We start from the raw sequence: 14,519 nt of genomic DNA on the forward strand, positions 1-14,519 counted from the left end.
TTGGGAATTAGTTCTCTCTTGTATCAATGTATAATTGAACTAGCTCATTATACTAGCCATTCAAATATTTTGGAAAGCAACCAACAATGCCCCTGGCCATAGCATTCCTTTACAGTGATGTCTTACTGCATTCTGTAGTGCTTTAAATAACAAGGCAACTGACTCCAGGATTCTTGCCTGGAGACTCCAATGGACAGAGGAAGCTGGTGGCCTACAGTCCATTGGGTCACAAAGAGTTGCACACGACTAAAGCTACTTAGTACGCAAGCACATAAATATCCCAGGGGAATTAGGACATCTAATGTTGATGGAGCAATGGAATCTAAGACATTTAAAAAATTTTCCAACACAAATATGACTAACTGATTTTTGACAAAGGTTCAAAATCATTCAATATATTTAAGAAAAAATATATTGTCTCAAAAAAGTTATTAAAGCATTGCACATGCAAATCCAAAGAAGCAAACAACAACAAACCCTGAATTTCTATATAAACCATAAAACCTTATTTAAAAATTAACTCAAAATTGATGGAATGAGGGAGAGAAATTGTGATGCCGTCCCCCCATCTCATCCTCTGTTGCTCCCTTTCCCTCTCGCCCTCAGTCTTCTGCAAACATGTACACACAAACACACAGAAATGCGTTTCCAGAAACTGGATGTGTGATTCCACTGTATGTGTGTGTGGGCTCAGTTGCTTCAGTCGTGTCTGATTCTTTGTGATCCTCAGGCTGCCCCAATTGGTTTGCTGTAGTTTCTCGTTAAATTTAACAATTAAATATTTCTAAATTAATATATATTAACAGACACAGACATAGATTAGATATCTAGATACAGATATAGATATAAATATCCTGTGAATTCCCAGGTGGTGCTAGTGTGCTAGTGGTAAAGAATCCATCTGCCAATACAGGAGACCTAAAAGATGCACAGGTTCAATCCCTGGGTCGGAAAGATCCCCTGATAGTTTGTGAGTTTTGAGGAATCAGTCCATTTCATCTTACTGGCAATTTTTTAGACACAGAGTTATTAAAAACATCTTTATTAACCCTTTAATAATATCTATAGATTTCAATGTGTCAACTCTCATTGTTTGTGTTTAATACATATATGTCTTTTATCACTATTTTTTAAAAATCATATCTACTTTATAAAATTTACAAAGTATCAGCTTTTTTCTTGATTGCCTTTCTCTATTTTTTTTTAGTTTTAGTGATTTCTACTCTTTTACTTTTTTCTTCCTTCTGTTTGATTTAGATTTATTTCACTATGACTTTTAGAATTTATTGTGGTGAAAATTTAATTTATTGACTTAATATGTTATTTTAATGTTCTGAGTGTTCAGTACTATAATATTTTATTTAAGTACTGATTTGGCTGCATCTCATAGATTGTGATATGTTACATTTATATTAAGTAAAAATGTAGATCAATAAGAGGAAGACCTCCAGATACTTGAACAGTTACATAACATATAAACCTTTAATAGCGATAGCTTTCGACGCATGGATAAAATATTTCTAAAATGTATTGTTCTAACTCTCTTTTCATTATTCTTTATACAAGTCTATTTATTCCTGCTTACACGTGTGCATGCTTAGTCGTCTCTGCGACACTCTGGACTGTAGCCCCCCGGGCTCCTGCTTTCCCCTTGTACACCTGAAAAGGAATAAGTGTGTGTTCCCCTTCCCCTTACTCCCCTTTCTGTAGCCGAGGAGACGGTGTGGTCTACCTGCTTAGTGTGAATGTGGAGATGGAAAATTCATGTTGGACATGATCTAATTGTCCCAAGTCTTCTAGATTTCTTACTTTTGATTTTTTAATGACAAAGACAATTCTCTTCAAGACACTATTCACTTAAATCTTTTTTAGAACACCTTTATTTTTATTTAATAGCATCAGTAATATGTAATCATAATTTTCTGATTTTACAATGCTTCCATTTCTTAATAATCACAAAATACAGGAAAAGAGTAGAAAATTTTAAGGAATAATAAGGACAGATATGATTTTGGTTGTCTTACCAAACTCCTCCAGTGTCAAATAGAAAGGTTTAGTTTAATTAAGAAGTGACATGGGGAATAAGTTGATGCCAAGCGTAAAGAATATTTTCTATTTAAAGAGCATATTTTTTATGACAAGGAATATATTATAGACTGTGGTTAGCCTCTGTTCCAAATAAATGTAAATTGCCTAATTGCCAAAACAAAAAAAGTCTCACTTTTTTCTGTATTTTAACTCTATCTATAAAGGTAAGCATTGCATTTAGCTTCAATTCAAACAGGTAAGCATAAATCATTTTTTCCAATAGCAAATTTAGTATTACAAATATCTATGTATATTTAGCATCAGTAAAAAAGGTATTCATTTCAGAAGAATTAAAAATAGATCCTTTCTTCTTACTGTTAATTAATTTAGAAAACCCTGATTCAGATAATCTTTTTACTTTTCTGATTTTCATCATTATATTATCAACTGAGAAATTACAGAGTACTTTGTAATATGCATGTGTGCACTCAGTCACTTCAGTCGTCTGACTCTTTGGGAACCTATGGACTGTAGTCCACCAGGCTCCTCTATCCATGGGATTCTCCAGGCAAGAGTACTGGAGTGGGTTGCCATGCCCTTCTCCAGGAGATCTTTATGCCCCAGGGATCAAACCCACGTCTCTCATCTCTTACATTCCAGGCAGATTCTTTACCACTGAGCCACCAGGAAATGTCTTAATATATTTGGCCAATATATCAAAGATTCAGTTCAGTTCAGTTCAGTCACTCAGTCGTGTCCGACTCTTTGCGACCCCATGAATCACAGCACGCCAGGCCTCCCTGTCCATCACCAACCCCCGGCGTTCACTCAAACTCATGTCCATTGAGTCGGTGATGCCATCCAGCCATCTCATCCTCCGTTGTCCCCTTCTCCTCCCGCCCCCAACCTTTCCCAGCATCAGAGTCTTTTCCAGTGAGTCAACTCGTCACATGAGGTGGCCAAAGTATTGCAGTTTCAGCTTTAGCATCAGTCCTTCCAATGAACACTCAGGATTGATCTCCTCTAGAATGGACTGGTTGGATCTCCTTGCAGTACAAGGGACTCTCAAGAGTCTTCTCCAACACCACAGTTCAAAAGCATCAATTCTTCGGAGATCAGCTTTCTTCACAGTCCAACTCTCACATCCATATATGACCACGGGAAAAACCATAGCCTTGACTAGACGGACCTTTGTTGGCAAAGTAATGTCTCTGCTTTTTAATATACTATCAAGGTTGGTCATAACTTTCCTTCCAAGGAGTAAGCGTCTTTTAATTTCATGGCTGCAATCAGCATCTGCAGTGATTGTGGAGCCCAAAAAAATAAAGTCTGACACTGTTTCCACTGTTTTTCCATCTATTTCCCATGAAGTGATGGGACCAGATGCCATGATCTTCGTTTTCTGAATGTTGAGCTTCAAGCCAACCTTTTCACTCTCCTCTTTCACTTTCATCAAGAGTCTTTTCAGTTCCTCTTCACTTTCTGCCATAAGGGTAGTGTCTTCTGCATATCTGAGATTACTGATATTTCTCCCGGCAATCTTGATTCCAGCTTGTGCTTCTTCCAGCCGAGCGTTCCTCATGATGTACTCTGCATATAAGTTAAATAAGCAAGGTGACAATATACAAAGATTACAACCTCATTACCATTATCATCAGTCATCTTAAGTAGTAAGATTTATTAAGTGATTACTACATAGTAAGCATATATTTAAGTAGTTTGCATGTAGTATTAAATCAGGATATATCACAAAAAATTTTAAAAATTATTTAACTAAGTTGTACGATAGTAAAAGGAGTTATTAAAATGTGTTCTCATCCAATACCAAGGGAATTATTTGTTTCTTAAAATTAAATTCTATGCAAATGAATGAGAAAATATTAAAGTAATAATGGCATGTTTTCCTTTTTATCCTGAAGGAAGCAGGCTTCTGAACTGTTTTCACCAATTTTAGGTTTTCATTTCCTATTTCAAATTGATTTCATAAACTTGCTCTAAACAGTATTAAATGCATTGTGATATAGCTGATTTACATGATATCATAATCCCTACATCAAAGAAAATTGTCATTTCAGTGGAAATACCAGAACAATAAACATGAATTATTTGAACAAAAACAAAAGTGGCTCTATTTAGATGAATTATATATGATTTTCTCTTTGAGTTGTATAAAGAGAAGCACTGACAGTTTTCAGAAGTCAGAGAAACCAGCAAATATGTCACAAGATTTGAGGACATCTTTGGACCTGAGATTGAGTTTAGAATATAAGTTCAGTTTGTATAAAATTTGAATAATTATAATATTTCTTACTTTAGAAATGGTTTTATAGTGACAATTCTATTTACTATTCGTAAAAAGTTTCCATTTGACAAATAAAAAGTTGAGACAAAAATATTTTAGTAAATGTGGAACACTCCATTTTTGATATTAATTTTTGCTTTCTTATTTTTTCTGGCTTTTCTTTGACATCTTAGTTTCAGCATTCTTTTCAAATGTACTATTCTACCTGAACAGCAAGGAATAATTTACAAAGGGGATTAAAAAATGAGAGAAAACCTTACATACATAAACAGCAGATACAGTAAAAAGAATAAAGCAGATGGCAGTTTCTGCGGGAAATGGATGCACCTATCAAATGTAGGTGAATGCTGCTTGCTAAAAAGATTGATGATTCATTCAACAAGCAATTTTAATTTAATTTAATTTAACAGGTTTTTAGATTTGTGAATTTTAGTTGAAATGTATTTTACGATGTTACTACACCTGCAGAAATATTGAAATATTTCAGAGAACTTATTCACTGTACATTTAATTTATTTTATTCATAAAAGTTATGAACTGTAGAAAGTTATACTTGTTGGGTCAAATGCTTGTTGCTTCAAATGCTTGTTGCATCTGAAGTGCTAGTTACAAGAAAATCAAATACCTTCAATGTATAAATGCTATTAAGTTTTTAAAGGACTCTGGAGTATAAGTAAGCTTGTTTAAAGAAATTTAGTCTGCTCAACTTGAATCAGCTCTGTCAAACGTTAATTAAAAGCCTCATTTAAAAAAATAAAAAAGAAAATAAAGATTCAGAAAAATAAATAAATAAAAATCTAAAAAAAAAAAAAGATTGATGATTCATTCAACAAGCAATTTTAATCAGTATCCAAGTACTACACTCTACATTGATTTAATTATGTGAATAAAATTTGGTAAAGGTGTTGGGACAAGGTATTGAAAAAAAGGAGGCATGATTGCGTAGACTCACATATGATGCATCTGTCATCCACTAGCTTCTGACAATTTAAAAGACTCATTCATAGCATTTTTGCATTTCTACCAATCACACTTTTATTGAGAGAATTGTATAATAATGGAAAGAGTTTGAATATCTTTAGTACTGTAATGTGTAGTTTAAGATATTGTAGATGGTACATATATAAATAGTGTATGGCTTCCCAGATGACTCAGACGATTAAGAACCTGCCTGCCATGCAGAAGACCTGGGTTTGACCCCTGGGTAAGGAAAATCCCCTGGAGAAGGGAATGGCAAGCCACCCCAGTATTCTTGCTTTTGTATGGACTATTGGTTCTACCCCATGTTTGTCTACATTTTTGCAGCAGAAATCTTGACTTTTGTCCTCACTTAATACTCTTAGAATATGTAGTTAGTTGTGTATCTTATTTTCAGTGACTTATTTTCTATTGGCTTTCAAATAAGTTAACCAAAAGTGTTAGTTGCTCAGTCGTGTCCGACTCTTTGTGACCCCATGGCCTGTAGCCCACCAGGCTCCTCTGTCTGCAGGATTCTCCAGGCCAGAATACTGGAGTGGGTAGCTATTTCCTTCTCCAGAGGATCTCCCTAACCCAGGGATCGATCTGGGGTCTCCTGCATTGTAGGCAGATTCTTTAACATCTGAGCCACCGGCGTATGGCTAAATAAGTTAATACATAATATGAAAAATACACATATAACATGCTGAAAACAATGAAAGCAATTTACTACTTCTGCAAGAATGAGTAAAAAGAGTATAATTTCTAAATATACACACATGCACACCCCACAAAAAGTATGCTTGATCTCTAACAGGAAAGAGAGGAAGGAGAGATTTACATTTTCAGTGGGAATCCATGCTTATACTTTGGAAGTGAAGTGAAGTGACGTGAAAGTCTCTAGTTGTGTCTGGCTCTTTGTGACCCCATGGACTATACAGTCCATGGAATTCTCTAGGCCAGAATACTGGAGTGGGTAGCCTTTTCCTTCTCCAGGGGATCTTCCCAACCCAGGGATCAAACCCAGGTCTCCCGCATTGTGGGCAGATTCTTTACCAGCTGAGCCACAAGGGAAGCCTAAGAATACTGAACTGGGTAGCCTGTACCTCCTCCAGTGGATCTTCCCAACCCAGGGATCAAACTGGGGTCTCCTGCACCACAGGCAGATTGAACTATCAGGGAAGCCCAAAATAACCTCCGCCTAAACAGGGACGTGAACCCTGGATCCTCAGACTAAAAGTCTGATGATCTACTGACTGAGCTATCCGGGTTCTTATACCTTGGGGGAAATTCCAAAGAAGCAATCATTTTTATTCATCTTTAATGTATGCTAGAAGTTAATGAATCACATTTAGTGGAAGAAATGTACTATGCACTGCCCAAAAAGATCTACAGAAAAACCAAAAGAAGCTAGTAATATAGTTAAAATAATAAGAAAATTGCAAAAAAGATGGGAAATCTCAACCTATCTCATTCACATACATGACTAACACAAACACATGCAAAAAAGAAAGAATGAAAAAGTTGAATGGGATCATCAGTAAAACAGCAGTTGTTAAGGAGGTGGGTAATTTAGGAAGATCTCACAGATGAGTTGTGGGTGGTGTCTCTTGCATGCAGTAAGTGAGTGAGAGGTGAACGTTCTAGCTAACACTGCTTTCGTGAACATAAACATGAATTTACTTGCCTCTTACATCTCGAGTGTTCCTGGGCCAAAAGAACAGCTTAAAATTCCTTTTCTCTCAACTGAAAAATCTGAACAGAACTTATCACTACTGATTTATGGACTTTACACTGAAATACACATGTTTGAAAACTAGTAACATCCCATAATATTATATAGTCAGCTCATCAATTTTATTTATAAGAAAAAAATGAAATATGTAGAATGCCAGTGCCAAACAAGACTTTGGAAATACCACAGTAAAACCAACACTTTAAAAATTAACTATATTCATCCCTAAAACTATCTTAGGTCACTTACAATATATTTCACCATGCAATCAAGTTAACTTTCAATTGATAATAATTAAACACAGAATTGAGAGGTGAAGAGAAAAACAGGCTGAAAGAGCAAAATCACTATGTAAATGAATTTAACTCAAATTTTGAGCATTCAGATGAAGAGCAAAATTATAATCACATATCTTCAGAAAAAGTGATAATTCATGGCAGAAAATAAAGATTAAATGGATAACTTTTCTTACAAATTGATTTAATAATGATGAAAAATGTAATTCACAACCTGTTAGACACCTAGAAATTATAGGCTTGTTTTCTAATGGAATTGGAAAAAATGAATGGTGTACCATCTTTCATATATATAAGGAAACAAAAGCCAAAGAAAGTGAAATAACAGTATCTTTGACTGACTCATTCCCACAGATGAAATATGAAGAGTTGGAAGCAGAAGACAACATGTCCACAGTTATACAATTTGTACTCCTGGGGTTTCCTGACCTTCCAAACCTTCAAGGGCTATTATTTGGGGTGTTATCCATCATTTACATCATTATCTAAACTGGAAATAGTCTCATAATAATACTAACTACGCTTGACCCTGCACTGCACAAACCCATGTATTTCTTCCTGGCAAACTTTTCCTCCTTGGAAACCCGTTACGTGTCTGTCACTCTCCCTAGGATTCTGGTGAACCTTTGGACTCAGGACAGAAGCATTCTGTGCTGGACTGTGCTGCCCAAATGTGCTTCTTCCTTATCCTCAGAGCCACTGAGTGCTTCCTCCTGGCAGTGAAGGCCCAAGACCGCTGTGTGGCCATCTGTGACCCTCTGCACTATCCCCTGGTCATGACCCCAAAGGTGTGCCTCCAGCTGGCTGTGGGCTCCTGGGTCAGTGGAATCCCAGTGCAGATAGGGCAAACGTGCCGGATCTTCTCTCTGCGTCTCTGTCATTCGAACGAGATTAACCACTTCTTCTGTGACATCCCCCCATTCTGATGCTGGCCTGCGGGGACACTTTTGCACATGAGCTTGTTGTTTGTTGCAGGAGCTCTGTTGTTTGTTGCTGTACCTTTTATGTTGATCCTTGCCTCTTGCAGCCAAATCATTTCCACTATTCTGAGGTCGCCAACAGCCAGAGGAAGAGCCAAAGCCTTCTCCACATGCTCTTCTCACCTGTCGGTTGTGTTTTATTCTTTGGATCTGCTACTATTACCTACTTAAGGCCCAAATCCAGTCATTCTGCAGGAACTGACAGACTCCCCTCTCTGTTCTACACCATGTTGACTCTGATGTTCAATCCCATGATATACAGGCTTCAGAACAAGGATTTGATTGCAGCACTGAGAAAATTGTTACTTAAAATATAGATTGAAAGCAGGAGGAGATGGGATGACAGAGGATGGGATGGACATGAGTTTGAGCAGACTCTGGGAGTTGGTGATGGACAGGGAGGCCTGGCTTGCTGCAGTCCGTGGGGTCACTAAGAATTGGACTCCACTGAGTGACTGAAAACATATAAATATAGTGTGATGAGTATATTTATAAATGTTTTAGCTGTTTGGCACACAGTTATCAGAGAAAGATTTTAAATATCTATATTTTTCCCTTAAAAACTTAACTATTTCTAGCATATAAGATACTTTTAGATACTTTAAAATAACCCACAGTTGACTGTGCTTGAATATTTATTGGGCTTCCCTGGTGTCTCAGATGGTGAAGAATCTGCCTGCAATGCAGGAGATCTGGGTTTGATCCCTGGGTTCAGAAGATCCCCTGGAGGAGGGAATGGCTACCCACTCCAGTATCCTTGCCTGGAGAATCCCCACAGACAGAGGTGCCTGGTGGGATAATTAGTCAAATTGTCTTCAATATTTCATACCTAAATAATCCTGTATTGTGAACAATGTTCATGACATGCTTTATGAAAAAACAAAATAGAATTCAAGCTCTTAAAACTTTTGGCTTAAATATACCTTAAAACATGCAAGATTCCTTACCTAAATCACATCTTCTATTTTTCAACTTCTATTGTTGGCATTTTTTGATTCAATTGCTTGGAAGTGGACCAGTAGCAGTTAAGTAATGATTATTTGAAGGAGGAATTGAACAAGTGAATGAACAAATGCATATTACCTTGCCCTATGTCAGACTCCTGTCAAAATCTAGAAACTTCAAAGAATCATTAGACACTAGGAGTATGTGTATTTAGCCTACTATACCCTCATAAGGAATTACTTTAATCATCATAACAAAAGAAAATCTTTTATGTACTGAGTACTTTTTCTAAGTACATGTTATAGAAGAATCTCCCTGTTTGTCTCAACACTTTTACTTTGTACATATTTCTATATTCTATGTACTAATTTTGACCCCAAAACAATCTGCTTTGAATTATTTCATCACTGCCTTCCAAACTACCCCAATGCTAATTCGTATTTTAAAAATAAAATATATGCATTTTTAATGTGAAGAAAATGTTAGAAGTTCTTTTCAGAATTACACAAAGTTTCCACTGCCTTGCCTAATCCTCCATATTTTTAACCTTCTCTAAGTGATATAATTTTTAAACCTTTGAACTTATATTCACAAGGAAAATGAGCATCTGTCAATAATCATTAACAGCTATCCTCTTAATTCCATTCAGATGGCACGGTGGTAAAGAACCTGCCTGCCAATGCAGGAGATGCAAGAGACACGAGTTCGATCCCAGGGTCAGGAAGTTCCCCTGGAATAGGAAATGGCAACTCACTCCAGTCTTACTGCCTGTGAAATTCCATGAACAGAGGAGCCTGGTGGGCTGCAGTCCAGGTGGTCCCAAAAAGTTGGATACGACCGAGCGACTGAGCGCACACACACACACAAACACACTCAGCAACTCATCTAGAGAACATGTCCATTGGCCGTGCTTTGGACAGTATGCTCTTTTGTTGTTTTAGTTATAATTGTCCACATGTGTATAAGGCAATGTTAGCTCCTGTCATGAAGCTAGTTATAGTTCACTTCTCAGTCCATTTGCTTCCTTTAATATCTAGGCAGTAAATATGACGTACTAGGTTTAGTTATTTATGCATTTTATTCATAGTGTCTATATGCATATATCAGTTCAGTTCAGTCGCTCAGTCGTGTCCGACTCTCCGCGACCCCATGAATCACAGCACGCCAGGCCTCCCTGTCCATCACCAACTCCCGGAGTACACTCAAACTCATGTCCACAGAGTCGGTGATGCCATCCAGCCATCTCATTCTCTGTCGTCCCCTTCTCCTCCCGCCCCCAACCTTTCCCAGCATCAGAGTCTTTTCCAGTGAGTCAACTCGTCTCATGAGGTGGCCAAAGTATTGGAGTTTCAGCTTTAGCATCAGTCCCTCCAATGAACATCCAGGATTGATCTCCTTTAGAATGGACTGGTTGGATCTCCTTGCAGTATAAGGGACTCTCAAGAGTCTTCTCCAACACCACAGTTCAAAAGCATCGATTCTTCGGCGATCAGCTTTCTTCACAGTCCAACTCTCACATCCATACATGACCACGGGAAAAACCATTGCCTTGACTAGACGGACCTTGGTCGGCAAAGTAATGTCTCTGCTTTTTAATATACTATCAAGGTTGGTTATAACTTTCCTTCCAAGGAGCAAGCGTCTTTTAATTTCATGGCTGCAATCAGCATCTGCAGTGATTTTGGAGCCCAAAAAAACAAAGTCTGACACTGTTTCCACTGTTTTTCCATCTATTTCCCATGAAGTGATGGGACCAGATGCCATGATCTTTGTTTTCTGAATGTTGAGCTTCAAGCCAACCTTTTCACTCTCCTCTTTCACTTTCATCAAGAGGCTTTTGAGTTCCTCTTCACTTTCTGCCATAAGGGTAGTGTCATCTGCATATCTGAGGTTATTGATATTTCTCCCAGCAATCTTGATTCCAGCTTGTGCTTCTTCCAGCCCAGCGTTCCTCATGATGTACTCTGCATATAAGTTAAATAAGCAAGGTGACAATATACAACCTTGACGCACTCCTTTTCCTATTTGGAACCAGTCTGTTGTTCCATGACCGGTTCTAACTGTTGCTTCCTGACCTGCATACAGGTTTCTCAAGAGGCAGGTCAGGTGGTCTGGGATTCCCATCTCTTTCAGAATGTTCCACAGTTTATTGTGATCCACACAGTCAAAGGCTTTGGCATAGTCAATGAAGCAGAAATAGATGTTTTTCTGAAACTCTCTTGCTTTCTCCATGATCCAGCGGATGTTGGCAATTTGATCTCTGGTGCCTCTGCCTTTTCTAAAACCTGCTTGAACATCTGGGAGTTCACGGTTTACATACTGCTGAAGCCTGGCTTGGAGAATTTTGAGCATGACTTTACTAGCGTGTGAGATGAGTGCAATTGTGCGGTAGTTTGAGCATTCTTTGGCATTGCCTTTCTTTGGGATTGGAATGAAGACTGACCTCTTCCAGTCCTGGGGCCACTGCTGAGTTTTCCAAATCTGCTGGCATATTGAGTGCAGCACTTTCACAGCATCATCTTTCAAGACTTGAAATAGCTCAACTGGAATTCCATCACCACCACTAGCTTTGTTCGTAGTGATGCTTTCTAAGGCCCACTTGACTTCACATTCCAAGATGTCTGGCTCTAGGTCAGTGATCACATTATCGTGACTATCTTGGTCGTGAAGATCTTTTTTGTACAGTTCTTCTGTGTATTCCTGCCACCTCTTCTTAATATCTTCTGCTTCTGTTAGGTCCATACCATTTCTGTCCTTTATCGAGCCCATCTTTGCATGAAAAGTTCCCTTGGAATCTCTAATTTTCTTGAAGAGGTCTCTTGTTTTTCCTATTCTGTTGTTTTCCTCTATTTCTTTGCATTGATCACTGAGGAAGGCTTTCTTATCTCTCCTTGCTATATATACCTTCTAATTAAATGTTTAATATGTTTATATAATTTTAAATATAGTCCATAATGTAATCTAGGATGAGGATTATAATAATGATGATAAAGATGATGATCTAGATGGAGATAACAAGAGTAGTTTTGTTTCTGAAATTTAGGAGAGCAGGAATCATAACATCATGGAAATAGTGCTGTTCCCTAAATTCACAAAATGTCATGTGTAAAGCCAGTGATCCAATTATACATATACATGTACCTTTTCTGTTTCAAACTCTGTCCCTGTTTACACTGTTACATAATATTGAGCAACACTCCCTGTGCAGTAGGTAAGTCTTCCATTCAACATCCATTTTATGTATAGCAGTGTGTTCATCACATCTTTTTTAAAATTTCTGCATATAAATGATATCATGTGATATTTCTCTATGTCTGACTTCACTCAGTATGACAATCTCTAGGCCCATCCATGTTGTTGCAAATGACATCATTTCATTCTTTTTAGCCGCTGAATAATATCAGGTTTTAATACTTTTAACGACTGACATTTTGGATGTTCCAAGGGAAGTGTGCTTTTCTTTTCTGTGCAGCATTCAACCCAACTTCATCCGATTTCTGAACTTCTGTGGATGTAGACAGTTGTGAATATAGACACATCTCATAAGCATTTTGCAAGAATTTAATATATCCACAATGTCAGTGGGAAGCAGAATAAGAAAGGCCCTGGAATGACCTCTTGATATTCAGAGAAAAGAATTGCATGTTCTGTAAGTGTGGCTTTCATAATTATGATATTCCACAGCTAGGAATTTGATGACCTGAAAGCAGTTGTTAGAAAAATCTCTTACATTTTAAATAACATTTCATTTTGTAATCAATTTTGTTATTGTATTTCTGACACGTAAAAACTTTGTTAAACCTGCAGGCCTTGAACTTTTCTTATAACTTGGTTCATAACAAGTATGACCCCTTCATCATTACTTGAAATAGTAGCCCAAAGATAAAAATGATTTCAAGAGACATTGTTAATAATATTTGTATCTGTACTGATCTGTACTTATTTTCAATCTATTTTTGTTTTGAATATTCATACAATTTTAATAAGCTCCTACATCTAAAATTTTATCATTAAGGTAAAGTCTGCAAAATGTTTTTGAAAGGTCTCTAGAGGAGGAGTAAGTTGTCCTAATTGTCTTCACAAATATAAAGTGAAAATTGTGTCCTACTCTTTGTGACCCCATAGACTATACAGTCCATGGAATTCTCCAGGCCAGAATACTGGAGTGGGTAGCCTTTCCCTTCTTCAGGGGATCTTCCCAACCCAGGGATTGAACCAAGGTCTCCTGCATTGCAGGTAGATTCTTTACCAGCTGAGTCACAAGGGAAGCCCAAGAATATTGGAGTAGGTAGCCTGTACCTTCTCCAGCGGATCTTTCCGACCCAGGAATCAAACAGAGGTCTCCTGCATTGCAGGCAGATTCTTTACCAAGTGAGCTATCAGTTCAGTTCAGTTCAGTCGCTCAGTCATGTCCAGCTCTTTGCGACCCCATGAATCACAGCACGCCAGGCCTCCCTGTCCATCAGCAACTCCCGGAGTTCACTCAAACTCTTGTCTATTGAGTCAGTGATGCCATCCAGCCATCTCATCCTCTGTCGTCCCCTTCTCCTCCTGCCCCCAATCCCTCCCAGCATCAGAGTCTTTTTCCAATGAGTCAACTCTTTGCATGAAGTGGCCAAAGTTTTGGAGTTTCAGCTTTAGCATCAGTCCTTCCAATGAACACCCCGTTCCGTTCCGTCGCTCAGTCGTGTCCGACTCTTTGCGACCCCGTGGACTGTAGCCTACCAGGCTTCTCCGTTCATGGGATTCTCCAGGCAAGAATACTGGAGTGGGTTACCGTTTCCTTCTCCAGGGGATCTTCCCCAGGGAAGCCCAAATAGAAGATGCAAGCTGAAAGGGAAAATATTTGAAAGTCACACATTTCAAATAAGACTTTGCAAGGGACTCTCAAAAACAACAGGAAGAAAAGAAGCAATCTGACATCAGTGTACAAGATGTTCCTTCTTTCCTTCATTGGAGTATCATTGCTGTTTAGTATTGTGCTAGTTTCTACTGTATAATGAAATGAATTAGCTATATGTATGCATGCATCCCCTCCCTCCAATCCCTGACATCCATCATCTAGGTCACTGCAGAGTACTGAGTTGAGCTCCCTGTGCTTTACAGCAGGTTCCCACTAGCTCTCTGGCCATTATCAAAAAAATCTACAAACAAGAAATGCTAGAGAATGTATGGAGAAAAGGGAACCCTCTTGCACTGTTGGTGGGAACTTAAATTGATACAGCCACTGTGCAGACCAGTATGGCAATTCCTTAAGAAACTAAAAGAGAAGAACT

The 14,519-nt window shown here is 38.0% G+C and overlaps 1 protein-coding gene and 1 pseudogene across 2 annotated transcripts in view; one reads left to right on the forward strand and one right to left on the reverse strand.

Moving 5' to 3' along the window:
- Positions 1-1,631: 1,631 nt before the first annotated feature.
- LOC129553125 (liprin-alpha-1-like) overlaps positions 1,632-14,519 on the reverse strand; it is a 39,587-nt gene continuing 26,699 nt past the window's right edge. The window contains exon 8 of one of the 2 annotated variants that reach the window (XM_088827778.1): positions 1,632-3,618. In XM_088827778.1, the coding sequence (XP_088683904.1) occupies position 3,618 (1 nt within the window). In that variant the 3' untranslated portion in view covers positions 1,632-3,617. Of the gene's footprint in view, positions 3,619-11,622; positions 14,074-14,519 lie in introns of those variants that run through there. The other variant, XM_088827776.1, reaches the window with a different exon arrangement.
- On the forward strand, positions 7,673-8,615 carry LOC129553004 (olfactory receptor 10AG1-like; annotated as a pseudogene).

This window comes from Moschus berezovskii, chromosome 18 (assembly GCF_049115385.1).
Source record: "Moschus berezovskii isolate FMDL1 chromosome 18, NW_MosBer_1.0, whole genome shotgun sequence".
NCBI lineage: Eukaryota > Metazoa > Chordata > Mammalia > Artiodactyla > Moschidae > Moschus > Moschus berezovskii.